This window comes from Bufo gargarizans, chromosome 5, assembly GCF_014858855.1.
Source record: "Bufo gargarizans isolate SCDJY-AF-19 chromosome 5, ASM1485885v1, whole genome shotgun sequence".
Lineage (NCBI taxonomy): Eukaryota > Metazoa > Chordata > Amphibia > Anura > Bufonidae > Bufo > Bufo gargarizans.
This window is the reverse complement of record NC_058084.1, coordinates 6,747,499-6,762,164: the sequence shown is the minus strand read 5'-3', so window position 1 is coordinate 6,762,164 and position 14,666 is coordinate 6,747,499. Positions and strand designations below refer to the sequence as shown.

General features: G+C 47.5%; 1 protein-coding gene across 2 annotated transcripts in view; it reads left to right on the top strand.

The window, feature by feature from the left end:
• The window catches only part of DNAAF11 (dynein axonemal assembly factor 11), a 77,543-nt gene that overhangs the window by 25,059 nt on the left and 37,818 nt on the right, over nucleotides 1-14,666 (top strand). For both annotated transcript variants that reach the window (XM_044294102.1, XM_044294101.1), the window contains exons 5-7: nucleotides 2,199-2,413; nucleotides 7,556-7,726; nucleotides 13,605-13,682. In XM_044294102.1, coding sequence (XP_044150037.1) covers nucleotides 2,199-2,413; nucleotides 7,556-7,726; nucleotides 13,605-13,682 — 464 coding nt within the window. The remainder of the gene's footprint in view (nucleotides 1-2,198; nucleotides 2,414-7,555; nucleotides 7,727-13,604; nucleotides 13,683-14,666) is intronic.

The following is a 14,666-nucleotide window of genomic DNA, read 5'->3' as shown; positions in this document are numbered from 1 at the left end:
AAAGTGGCCTTCTATGAGCCCTGACCTCAATCCTATTGAGCATCTTTGGAAGGAGCTGAAACATGCAGTCTGGAAAAGGCACCCTTCAAACCGGACACAACTGGAGAAGTTTGCTCATGAGGAGTGGGCCAAAATACCTGCTGAGAGGTGCAGATGTCTCATTGACAGTTACAGGAAGCGTTTGATTGCAGTGATTGCCTCAAAAGGTTGCGCAACAAAATATTAAGTTAGGGGTACCATCATTTTTGTCCATGCCTGTTTCATGAGTTTATTTTTTTACATAATTCTGTTGAAGCATGGTTGAAAAACAATGTCTGACTTTCATTGGTTAACATTTATAGAATTTTAATTTATTATTACTTTTGTCAGATTAAAGTTATTTCTGTGACCATTGTGACTTTTTCTTTCATTGACCAAAGGGTACCAACAATTTTGTCCACGTCTGTAGGGGCAGTATTATAGTAGTTATATTCTTGTACATAGGAGCAGTATTATAGTAGTTATATTCTTGTACATAGGAGAAGTATTATAGTAGTTATATTCTTGTACATAGGAGCAGTATTATAGTAGTTATATTCTTGTACATAGGGGCAGTATTATAGTAGTTATATTCTTGTACATAGGAGGCAGTATTATAGTAGTTATATTCTTGTACATAGGAGAAGTATTATAGTAGTTATATTCTTGTACATAGGAACAGTATTATAGTAGTTATATTCTTGTACATAGGAGGCAGTATTATAGTAGTTATATTCTTGTACATAGGAGCAGTATTATAGTAGTTATATTCTTGTACATAGGAGCAGTATTATAGTAGTTATATTCTTGTACATAGGAGCAGTATTATAGTAGTTATATTCTTGTATATAGGAGCAGTATTATAGTAGTTATATTCTTGTACATAGGAGCAGTATTATAGTAGTTATATTTTTGTACATAGGAGCAGTATTATAGTAGTTATATTCTTGTACATAGAGGGCAGTATTATAGTAGTTATATTCTTGAACATTGAACTTTGCAATCTAGCAAGAAGTAGTCGGGTCCCTGTGGAAAAGGTATAATTGTTTTGTTGTGGCTTATGTCATCTCTGCCTATTATTATTATTTATTATTAAAGCACCATTCATTCCATGGCGATGTACGTATGATAAGCGGTGCACATACATAATGAGAAACAGGACCCTTCCTGAAAACTTACACACTACAAGATGACTAATTATATTCTTAATGTTCTAGAAGTGCCCAGATTACACTGGAAGACTGTAAGAAATGATACAATTTGATGTCCCTTATGGAGGAGGGACATATTATAGATCATAAATAGATACAAACCTAAGTAAACAATTAAGTACAAATAAGGAACAAAAACCCCACACTAATTCAATCTGTCGCCTAAACACCCTGCGTTAACCCCACCTAGACTGTACATGTTATGTATCAAAAAACAGAATAAGGAACCCATTCTGATAAATTTTTAGGGGATCAATTATTATTATTAGATAAACTCCAATTTTTGGCGTATATCTGTCCCAGATTCGGTCGCAAAGTAGACTTGTTGTCCGAATCTGCAACTTTTCCCGCATACACCAGGTCTAAAAAAAGGGGGCGTGGCATGGAAGGGGGCGGCCTATCTCACTTACCATTTTCTGCGCCTTTTTTTAGGCATAGAAAATAATCTAAATCTACGTCAGCAGGGGTAGCAAGTAGCGTAGATTTAGACCGGTGGTGGATGCGCCGAAGCAATGCCTCTACATCAGTGTTTCCCAACCAGTGTGCCTCCAGCTGTTGCAAAACTACAACTCCCAGCATGCCTGGACAGCCTTTGGTTGTGTGGGCATGCTGGGAGTTGTAGTTTTGCAACAGCTGGAGGCACACTGGTTGGGAAACACTGCTCTACATAACTTAGGTGCATCATGCGCCACGTCTACAACGCCGGTCTTAATAAATGACCCCTTTTAGTGTCTATTTGTAAATTAAAGAAAAATAAAAAAGTTGGTGTGTAGAGTTTCTTCCTAATAAAACGCCCAAAAGAAAAACACATATGTAAAGAAAAGATATTTAAACAGCCCGGCGTATCATCAAAAACCGCTTAAACATGTCCAGCCGTTCAGGACTGAAAGGGGTTAATGTTAGAGTGTAGATTAGATTTCTGCTGTGATTTGGTGGCAGCTGAGACTGTGACATTGTTTTGTCTTGAAGTGGCTGGACGGGAAGGAGATAGAGCGCTCGGAGCGGATCCAGGCCCTGCAGGATGACCCTCAAGTGCAGCAGCAAATTAAAGAAGAAGAGGAGGCTTATCTGCTGAGGAGGGCCCGGGAGAGGCGAGAGGCGCAGAACAAATCCTGCACACAGCAGAGCGCCGGCAGAAATCCTGGCTTCGATGGTCGCTGGTACACTGACATCAATAACACCTTGTACGTGCAACAGGTTCTGTCCTATCAGTCTATGGGGGAAGGGGGATTCTTGCCATATTGTTGCTACTGCAGAAAGTGAAATGCACCCCCCCACCTGAAAATGGAGATTACGAGGGAAGGATTTTTGTATTGAGCACAGCGTGATATAACAAGATCTTCCCGTGCTACAGTCGCACCTATTACACCAGCCCCGGTCCATGCTGATACTAGTTTTAGCCCACAGTGGTCGGCATAGCGCCAGCACCACGAGGGTCTCCACAGCTCTGGCCGCGTTGTGGGGATCCCGAACATCACAAAGATGGTACGTTATTATTACATGGAAAGTGCGCATTCACTATTAGAAAAGTTTCTATGGCCATAGAACGGTTTTGGGTTCACCGCCTTAAAGGAGCACTCCCAGCAGAAGGGATCCAGTATGCTATGGAGGCAAGGTATGACAAATTCAGCTTAAAAAGACCTTTGTCGGAGTGTTCCTTTAATCTATGTTTAGAAAAATCGGATCAGTACCATTGTAGGCTGTGCTGAGGACCTACATAGCATGGGGCTGCCAGGTGCTGTTTTCCTTCTTTTCTGTCAGCATAGTACCAGTCTGGTACCAAGTCACGTCTGCCAGTCTAGTTGCTACGAATACACTGCCTAACAACATTGGGGTTGTCAGGCACAGTGTCCCTAGCAACCAGTCTGTCTGAGATAGCTCCAGCGAATAGAAGATGTATATGAAGATTGAGATCCCTCAGTGGTTGATACTAGGGCTGCAGTAAACGATTATTTCAGTAATCGAGTATTCTATCGATTATTGTTTACTATGAATCGAGTAATCTAATAAGAAAAAATGAATTATTAGACTGTTTTCCTTTATAAAAACTCATCAGACCCCCTGCCATCAGTCCCCAACACCCTTCGTTCCCCCCGTGCAATCAGCCCAAGTGCATCAGCTCTCCCCCACCCCAGTGCCATCAGCCCCTCCATGCCATCCATTGCCATGTCCCCTACTCCCCCACTGCCATCAGATCAGCCTCTCCATATCCCCCAGTGCCATCAGATCAGCCCCTCCATGTCCCCTACTCCCCCACTGCCATCAGATTAGCCCCTCCATGTCCCCTACTCCCCTAGTACCATCAGATCTGCCCCTCCATGTCTCCCACTCCCCCAGTGCCATCAGATCAGCCCCTCCATGTCCCCCAGTGCCATCAGATCAGCCCCTCTATGTCCCCCAGTGCCATCAGATCAGCCCCTCCATGTCCCCCAGTGTCATCAGATCAGCCCCTTCATGTCTCCTACTCCCCCAGTGCCATCAGATCAGCCCCTCCATGTCTCCTACTCCCCCAGTGTCATCAGATCAGCCCCTCCATGTCCCCCAGTGTCATCAGATCAGCCCCTCCATGTCTCCTACTCCCCCAGTGCCATCAGATCAGCCCCTCCATGTCTCCTACTCCCCCAGTGTCATCAGATCAGCCCCTCCATGTCTCCTACTCCCCCAGTGCCATCAGATCAGCCCCTCCATGTCTCCTACTCCCCCTGTGTCATCAGATCAGCCCCTCCATGTCTCCTACTCCCCCAGTGCCATCAGATCAGCCCCTCCATGTCTCCTACTCCCCCTGTGTCATCAGATCAGCCCCTCCATGTCTCCTACTCCCCCAGTGCCATCAGATCAGCCCCTCCATGTCTCCTACTCCCCCAGTGCCATCAGATCAGCCCCTCCATGTCCCCCAGTGTCATCAGATCAGCCCCTCCATGTCTCCTACTCCCCCAGTGCCATCAGATCAGCCCCTCCATGTCTCCTACTCCCCCAGTGTCATCAGATCAGCCTCTCCATGTCTCCTACTCCCCCAGTGCCATCAGATCAGCCCCTACATGTCCCCCAGTGTCATCAGATCAGCCCCTCCATGTCTCCTACTCCCCCAGTGCCATCAGATCAACCCCTCCATGTCCCCCAGTGTCATCAGATCAGCCCCTCCATGTCTCCTACTCCCCCAGTGCCATCAGATCAGCCCCTCCATGTCTCCTACTCCCCCAGTGCCATCAGATCAGCCCCTCCATGTCCCCCAGTGCCATCAGATCAGCCCCTCAATGTCCCCCAGTGTCATCAGATCAGCCCCTCCATGTTCCCTACTCCCCCAGTGCCATCATATCAGCCCCTCCATGTCTCCCAGTGTCATCAGATCAGCCCCTCCATGTTCCCTACTCCCCCAGTGCCATCAGATCAGCCCCTCCATGTCCCCCAGTGCCATCAGATCAGCCCCTCCATGTCCCCCAGTGCCATCAGATCAGCCCCTCCATGTCCCCCAGTGTCATCAGATCAGCCCCTCCATGTTCCCTACTCCCCCAGTGCCATCAGATTAGCCCCTCCATGTCCCCCACTGCCATCAGATCAGCCCCTCCATGTCCCCTACTCCCCCAGTGCCATCAGATTAGCCCCTCCATGCCATCCATTGCCGGCTGTCCCCCTTCAGTGCCATGTCCCCAGCGCCAGTGAAATAAAATACTAACCTTTCCAGTAGGGGCGCCGCTCCACAGCTTCAGTGCGCTGACGTGCACTATGACCCGACGATGTGTCAGGATCCAGTGCAGCGCGCGGGCCAGCGGGTGACCACGGAGCGGTAAGTAATAGCAAGCACTTCACTCCCGCTCCCTGGTCACATGACACAAACAAATATCGAGGATTTTTTTTCGAGTAATGGTTTCAGCCCTAGTTGATACGCCCGAGGAATAGGCCCAAGTAGCCTCGAAAGCTTGCAATTGTGTCATCTTTTCAGTTAGCCATTAAAAGGTATCAACCACTGAGGACTCTCCCTGAGCTATGTCCGACTTAGCAACCATATTGGTTATTGCTACTTTGCATCTAAAATTACAATGAAACAGCTTTGCAGATTGTCTTCCACCATTTGTGTATATAGACCCTATGCGTTGCCATGGTAACAGACCGGCCGCCACTTGCGGGTTGCATCGTCCCCACATTAACTACCTCTTGAGATCTTATGTCGCGTGACCACAAGTCGCTGTGTAGCCCGAGCCTAAATCAATGCAAACGTTTACTGCGCTGTGCAGACTGGGACGTCCCAAATCTCTGCCGCATTTCAGATCTCCCAGGAACCCATTAGCGTTTACAGCAGATTGCCTCTTCGCACAGGGGAACATCTGCTTGGCAGCCTTTTCAGCTCTTAAGAGATTCCCCACAGAGGACAGAAGTTTTATCACAGGGGGAACTGATCGGCAATTTCTCCAGTTACACTCATCTGTCTTCTTAGAGATGGCCTTTTTGGCAGGTTTTTGTTTCCCTGCAGGAAGGAGAAGAATTGCATGACAACCAAGTCGGTGGACGGGGTCTCCGGGGTGAGATCCTCTCCCTGCAGTGCTCTGGATAGTACAAGCTCTCTGTACACCCCATGTGTCTCCTGTCCTTATGACATAGCCTGCTTCACCGGGTGCCTAAGGTTTCATCTCCAGATCCCAGATTGTTTGTCCCCAAATCCTGGTTGTTGCTGATGTTTGAGGTTCTTACAACCATTGTTCACATTGTGCACGTTTTTATGCTGCTGCACATGTTGCACAGGGAAAGAAAAAACATGGCTGCCTTTTTGCAAAAACAGTGCCACGTCTGCGCACATGAATAGAGCGAGTAGCTGGCACTAATGGGGATACTGTGAGGGGCACTGACATGGAAGAACAGAGAGATGGAACTATTTTAGTGGAGCAGACTGGCACTGACATGAGGTCCCTGTGGGACTGGCACTGACATGAGGTCTCTGTGAGACTGGCACTGACATGAGGTCTCTGTGGGACTGGCACTGACACGAGGTCTCTGTGGGACTGGCACTGACACGAGGTCTCTGTGGGACTGGCACTGACACGAGGTCTCTGTGGGACTGGCACTGACACGAGGTCTCTGTGGGTCTGGCACTGACACGAGGTCTCTGTGGGACTGGCACTGACACGAGGTCCCTGTGGGACTGGCACTGACACGAGGTCCTGGCAATGTTATGTTGGTCTACTGGCTTCCACTGTTATTGTGTAACTGGCACTGTTATCACTGTTATAGGAGCCATGTGTGGCAGGCACTGTTATGGGGTATGGGGGCCATGTGTGGCAGGCACTGTTATGGGGTATGGGGGCCAGGTGTGGCAGGCACTGTTATGGGGCCACGTGTGGCAGGCACTGTTATGGGGCCACGTGTGGCAGGCACTGTTATGGGTCCACGTGTGGCAGGCACTGTTATAGGTCCACGTGTGGCAGGCACTGTTATAGGTCCACGTGTGGCTGGCACTGTTATAGGTCCACATGTGGCTGGCACTGTTATAGGTCCACGTGTGGCTGGCACTGTTATAGGTCCACGTGTGGCTGGCACTGTTAAAGGTCCACGTGTGGCAGGCACTGTTATATGTCCACGTGTGGCAGGCACTGTTATAGGTCCACGTGTGGCAGGCACTGTTATAGGTCCACGTGTGGCTGGCACTGTTATGGGTCCACGTGTGGCAGGCACTGTTATGGGTCCACGTGTGGCAGGCACTGTTATGGGTCCACGTGTGGCTGGCACTGTTATGGGGCCAAGTGTGGCAGGCACTGTTATGGGGCCACGTGTGGCAGGCACTGTTATGGGGCCACGTGTGGCAGGCACTGTTATGGGGCCACGTGTGGCAGGCACTGTTATGGGGCCACGTGTGGCAGGCACTGTTATGGGGCCATGTGTGGCAGGCACTGTTATGGGGCCATGTGTGGCAGGCACTGTTATGGGGCCATGTGTGGCAGGCACTGTTATGGGGCCATGTGTGGCAGGCACTGTTATGGGGCCATGTGTGGCAGGCACTGTTATGGGGCCATGTGTGGCAGGCACTGTTATGGGGCCATGTGTGGCAGGCACTGTTATGGGGCCATGTGTGGCAGGCACTGTTATGGGGCCATGTGTGGCAGGCACTGTTATGGGGTCATGTGTGGCAGGCACTGTTATAGGTCCATGTGTGGCAGGCACTGTTATGGGGCCATGTGTGGCAGGCACTGTTATGGGGCCATGTGTGGCAGGCACTGTTATGGGGCCACGTGTGGCAGACACTGTTATAGGTCCATGTGTGGCTGGCACTGTTATGGGGGCCATGTGATACTCGCTTTTCTATTGATAAGCTATACTTATCTACCAATATTTTTCAGACCTGAATCTACAGAAAACAAAGAAAACTGTGCTGACGTGAACCCAGGGGACGAAGATGAAGACCAAGAGGACAAAGCGTTTTGGCAGCAGCCATCACAGTACACCCCAGAAAGTAGACTAGAAGCTCACAGATACATGGAGGAAAAGCGTAAATCTAAAGAGAGCAAGAGGTAAATGAGGACACGTCAGGTGGATATGTTATCCTTCTGTTTGTATCATGGCGGTAGTATTCTCAGTGCTGGGCACAAATGACAGCGTAGACTGTTCACGGCCAAAACATCTCCAAAGAGCGAGACACGGGGCGAGTCACTGAGCCGCCGTGTTTCATGTTACGCCCTGAGTATGAAGCACACGGGTCTCTGGTCCGACAGATGTATTTCTACATAATAAATCAGTGACATCAAAATGGCCTAAATTGGCCAGTACTATGCAACATATAGCTGAGCATGAGACCAGGGGCGTAAGAGGGGCCCTGTAATAAGAGGGACCCATACCTTTATAATAAAGTTAATAGCTCTGATCAGCTCTTTGGGGCAATTTATTTATTTGATTGCATTTGACTCATTTTAGGGCTAAGAATAGTTTTTTTTTAAATGATCTTTATTAAAGATTTTCATGCAGTTTTTGTTCTACAGGGTTAAGTTTCATTCTACCTGCACAGTATCTTGCCTTTCAGTTTGCACACTGAACTGTCAGGTTGCTGCTCTGATGGCTAGATGTATGGCCCTTATCTCTGAATTCCTGACAACTCAGAAATACTCATTGAAGCCATATCTGTATCAGTTTGATAACAATTTTGCTTTAATGGCTGTTTATGAGCTGTCAGGAATTCAGAAATAAGGGCAGTACAACCACCAGCCATCAGAGCAGCAACCTGACAGTTCAGTTCAGTGTGAAACTAAAAGCAAGATACTGTGCAGATAGACTGATTTATTTTAGGTTTTGCAATTAGTTCAGCATCAATTGATAGGAAACAACTTTTTTAAAAATCTGCAATGTCCCGTTTTTCCTGAATTCCATCGTGGTCACATGACATTTTCCGCTGTGTTCGTTCCCTATCCCGATGACATCACGTCTATATCTGAGGTGTGGCAAGGCTTGTAAGGCTCTGCCCTGTAGACACAACATCATCAATGACCTTGCCTCTGAGGGGGGTGTTCTCCTCATTCTCCTGGACCCTGCCCTGTGGACGTGATGTCAGTAATGATGCCATGTCTTAGGGCGCAGTTTTTCCAGCAGGACTTCAAGCAGGCTGTGATATTCGAGCTGGAAGGGGAAGGAGGGCAGAGACCTGAGTCTTGCACCAGCATGCAAACACTCGGTGCAGGTCGCAAATCGCAATGATGCCTGAGGAGTCAACATGTGCTCAGAATGTCATCATCTGACTTCTATAATGCAGTAAGGTTGACTGCTGCGGGGATTTATATATTTATTTTTGTGTAATAATTTTTTCAATTGTTTTTTGTTAAACATTTTCAGCTTTTTGTTCTATGGGGTTAAGGGGGTTTTCCGATTACACACAAATTGTGTGTAATCGGAAAACCCCCTTAAGCCCATAGAACAAAAAGCTGAAAATGTTTAATAAAAAACAATTGAAAATTTTTTTTTTTGCCCAAAATGAGTAAAATGCAATCATAATTATTTTTTTTACCCCAAAGGTGTCCATAGCCTTTAAAGGGCATCTGTCAGCAGTTTTGTACCTATGACACCGGCTGACCTGTTACATGTGCACTTGACATCTGTGTTGGTCCCATGTTCATATGTGCCCACATTGCTGAGAAAAATTAAGTTTTATTATATGCAAATGAGGCTCTAGGACGAGGGCGTTGTCATTACACCTAGAGGCTCTGCTCTCTCTGCAACTGCCTCGTCCTCTGCACTTTGTTGATAGGGCCCGGCAGTGAGAATGTCATCATACCTGGTTCTGTCAATCAAAGTGCAGAGGGCGCGGCAGTTGCAGAGAGAGCAGAGCCTCTAGGTGTAACGACAACGCCCTCGTCCTGGTGTCCCTTGGGTTACTCGCCCTAGGGGCCGTACACTTGTTGGCTCAGCTTCTCTCTGATCATAGAGCACAGGGAGGGGATAGCGAGGATGGAGCTGCGGTAACTGTACAGCTACACAGTTCTGTCTATGATTGGGCAGAGCGATTCAGGAGTGCTCTGCCCACATCGTAATGCTGGAGCTCAGGGAGTCTGCACGGGGGGCACTTTCCCTGAGCGGGGGGAGTCCTTAAGCCGTTTTTTATCCTGGCTCTTTATCTCTGGTTCTTCTGATACATACCCTTTAACAATAAAAGGCCTGCAATAACCTAGGCTTGTACTGCCTTCAGTTGTCACTGTAAATGTCTTTGTCTTGTGTCCCCAGAAAGCCGGTAATAGCCGGCGGCAGAGCAGCGCACGCTGTGATGTCTGTCGCCGCAGTGATCGGGCTCCGTCCTACATTGCCAGGCTTGAATTTTTTTCATATATTGTCAGCTTTTTATCTGATTTATGCCTACGGTGATTTTCACACAAAGCTATAAATGAATTATTTTCCATTTCCATTTTCTTTACAAATAACCTAGCAGCTAAAATGTAAAGGAGGGGGAGCAATAAAAGAATGCTTTCTAGGGTAAACTACCAACCAGTATAGGTCACATCAAGACATGACTAAACGATCTCTGAAAGTGCTCTTCAAGGGGGTGGGGAAAGTCAGGCTCCTCCCCAAGAATCCCTGCAGCTGTTACAAAAAGACAGAAAAAATAATAATAGTACTCACTTCTTCAGTCCCGCACCGATCCAGCGCAGACACTTCGGCAGTCCGTCTGGTCTTTGTTTAAAAGTGGTTGGAAAGTGACTGCTGTAGCCAACTGGCGCCCTCAGCTGCCAAATGCTGTACTACTGGCATCATCACTCAATGATAGGAGCCCTGATGCCAGAGGTATGGCATGTGACCACTGAGGCCACTGATTGGCTGCAGTTGTCTTGTGCCAGCCACTTGTAAACGAAGACTGAAGGGACCCCCTGGGCGTCTGCACTGGATTGTTGGGGGGTTGGAGAGAGGAGTGGTTTTTTTGTTTTGTTTTATACAAGTTGCTACTATTTAAATATTATTATTTTTTTTAAACCTTTGTAAAGAGTGAAGGTCATGTAATGTAATCCCACTCTTAAAGGGGTTGTTCAGAATTTTAATATTAATTGCCTATCTTGAGGATCGGCCATTAGTATCAGAGTTCTGGACAACCTCTTTCATCTGGCTATACACATAGGATTTTCTTTGAATCCTCCATAAACATGCAGGGTGGATAAGCAGCTACAAGCTATATATGACACCTCTTATCTCCACAGGTAACAAAGGATTGGGCATGCTGAAAATCCAAGTATTGCTGCCCCCACGTGCTGTAGGCTTGATGCTGCTTTCACATTAGATGGGCCAACAGTGTCTAACTGGTGGGACCTACCAGCTGACTTCTTCATGGCCCCTTTATCCTTGGCATCGGTGGGCCTCCCAGCTGTTGTCCCCCACCCATTAGACATTTCTTATGGACAGGCCATCTAGATGTATAAAGGCCAAATCCCTTCAAGGATCCAGAGCCCCATCCACCGATTTGTAGTATAATTATAATTTATTGCGGATGTGGGTGCAGAACCCGCTCCACAGACCACATAGGAGGCTTGTCCGATCCTCCGGATCACTGTCTGTGGTCATCATCATTATATAATACCAAGTAATACACAGTACAGTACCTATTATTCAGACCTATTTTCGATGTCGGCAGCGTGTAGCTCATGAACAAAGTCCTGTGTGCTGAGCTGGCTCGGTGGGTATATAAGGTGTGCTGAGCTGGGACGGTAGGTATATAAGGTGTGCTGAGCTGGGACGGTAGGTATATAAGGTGTGCTGAGCTGGGTCGTGGGTATATAAGGTGTGCTGGGCTGGCTCGGTGGGTATATAAGGTGTGCTGAGCCGGCTCTTTGGGTATACAAGGTGTGCTGAGCTGGCTCGGTGGGTATATAAGGTGAGCTGAGCTGGCTCGGTGGGTATATAAGGTGTGCTGAGCTGGCTCGGTGGGTATATAAGGTGTGCTGAGCTGGGACGGTGGGTATATAAGGTGTGCTGAGCTGGCTCGGTGGGTATATAAGGTGAGCTGAGCTGGCTCGGTGGGTATATAAGGTGTGCTGAGCTGGCTCGGTGGGTATATAAGGTGTGCTGAGCTGGGACGGTGGGTATATAAGGTGTGGTGAGCTGGCTCGGTAGGTATATAAGGTGAGCTGAGCTGGCTTAGTGGGTATACAAGGTGTGATGAGCTAGGTCGGTGGGTATATAAGGTGTGCTGAGCTGGCTCGGTGGGTATAGAAGGTGTGTGATAGGCTGTCTGCACACACATATCCCTCACTGCTGTGATGGGTAAAAGGAGAGATTTATCTGAGTTCCAAAAAGGGATGATTATTGTCTTTCAGGCCGTGAGTGGCGGTATTTCTGACACTGCGCAGTGTTAACTGTTCGTGTGCTGCTGTGGTAACAGTTTTCAGTGGACAAATGACACGGTTGTGAATAAGCGACGTGGAAACTGAGGAGCATCACAAACCATTGATGTGAGAGGTGAATGTCGGCTGCGGAGGAGCCGCTCACCACCAAAATGAACCAGGTGTCTACCAGACGTGTGTCTAACACAACCGTTCAGCAAACCCCACTGCGTATGGGCAGTGGAACAAACACCCTGCAACCATTGCTGGAAGAACACAAGCTGGTGGAGGCAGCGTTATGGTCTGCGGAACGGTTCTCCTGGTATTCTCTGGGCCACTCATCCATGTGGAAGGCACTTGAATCCATGCCTGCCGATCATGTACACCCATACATGCTGATTGTCTCCCCAGGGGTGGATGGGATCTTCTAGGAAGGACAATGCGACGTGTCACACAGCCAGAAGTGTCCGACATAAGGTGGAAGAGCATGACCAAGACTTCCAGGCACTACCCTGGGCTGCTAATTCCCCAGACTTGAAACCAATTGAGGATCTGTGGGACCACCTCGATCATCATGTTCGCTCTATGGATCCTCCCCCGCACCCCCTCCAGCAGCTGTGGGATGCACTGCAGTCAGCATGGCTTCAGATACCTGTGACAACCTACCAGGACCTTATGGAGTCACTCCGGGCCCCTCTAGCTGCTGTCCAAGCTGCAGACAGGGGTTGTCTGGTTGTCAGAATAATGTGACTCCACTGTGTATAATGTCTGTAAATAAAATGTATATAAACATCACATTGTGATGTCAGAGCCTGACCATTATACAGTAAACCGGTGGCTCTACGTAGAAGGCACTCATCTCTTCCTACAGACCCATGCAGCCGCATGGAGGAGCGGACACGTGTGTCTGCCGCTCCATTCAAATGGAGTAAGACCCCCGTTCTTGACTCCAGCTGATCCCCTATGTAATGGGACAACCCTGCTATGAGCGGCAGACTTCGGGAGCGTTTTCATTGGTAAATCTGCCTAATGAAAACTCTGGGGCCCACAGACACTAGCGAAGCATTAGGTTATGTTCACACACAGCTGATTTGTGGCTGGACATCCATTCCATTCATCTGCCTACAGAAGGTGCATGCGATGGGAGGGGCGCAGACATTTCCAAAAAACATCTGCCCTGTGTCAATACGCTCTTAGGGCTCATGCACACGACCGTTGTGTAGGTCAGCGGGTCAGATGCGAACCCATTCACTTCAATGGGGCCGCAAAAGATGCGGACAGCACTCCATGTGGTTCCGTTCCGTGGCCCCGCAAAAAAAAAATAGAACATGTCCTGTTCTTGTCCAAGAATAGTCATTCCTATCATGGGCCGCCCGTTCTGTTCCGCAAATTGCCAGAATTCACGTTTTGCGGGACTGCAGAACACGGCGCGGTCGTGTGCATGAGCCCTTAGGGCACGGCCACCATAGGGCGAGACTTAAATCCTTGATGAACCTGTGTTCTGTGCAGACTTCACCCCGTACAAAGAATGCAGGCCGTTTCACGAGATGTGACGGGGAATAGTTTTTCTTTCTACCTCAATGGTTTTTTTTTTTCACTTCAGTGAAGACGGAAAGAAAGTGAAACCTCCGAGGACGATGATCACACAGGACGGACGCGCTCTGAACGTTAACGAACCCAAGTAAGCAACTGACCGAACGCGAGGCTGAATGAAGTTTGTGTGGAGCTGTTAATAACCGCCTGTTGTGCTCGGAGCCAGTGCTGCAATCTTCCATAACAAAAACACATCTGACAGATCTGTAAAGCTGCGCGGCGCCTCGCGTCCCGCTGAGTTTCCCCGTTAATTATAGCCGCGTCCTGGAACCAGGCAACCGGGGAATTATCATTCATTGTAAACACTGATGTGAGAAATGAGAGGCTCTGCCGCTTCCTATCAACTTATATTTCCATGCAAACACAGAAGAACATTTGGCAGATTCATATGCTGCAGTTCACCGCGGATGCCGTACGTAGTGCGCTAATTAATAGACTTATTTATAGCACTGCGAATCCCAGTATCATCCAGTCCCCAAATACCATGATAATTGTCCATTTAGTTCCTAGTTGTCACCCAGAGTGAAAGGGTAATATTAAACAACAGTTTATGTATATCGTGTCAGTAGGGGGGCAGTATTATAAGATTTATATTCTTGCACATAGGAGCAGTATTATAGTAGTTATATTCTTGTACATAGGAGCAGTATTATAGTAGATATATTCTTGTACATAGGAGCAGTATTATAGTAGTTATATACTTGTACATAGGAGCAGCATTATAGTTGTTATACTCTTGTATATAGGAGCAGTATTATAGTAGTTATATTCTTGTACATAGGAGCAGCATTATAGTTGTTATACTCTTGTATATAGGAGCAGCATTATAGTAGTTATATTCTTGTACATAGGAGCAGTATTATAGTAGTTATATTCTTGTACATAGGAGGCAGTATTATAGTAGTTATATTCTTGTACATAGGAGGCAGTATTATAGTAGTTATATTCTTGTACATAGGAGCAGTATTATAGTAGTTATATTCTTGTACATAGGAGCAGTATTATAGTACTTATATTCTTGTACATAGGAGCAGTATTATAGTACTTATACTCTTGTACATAGGAGCAGTAT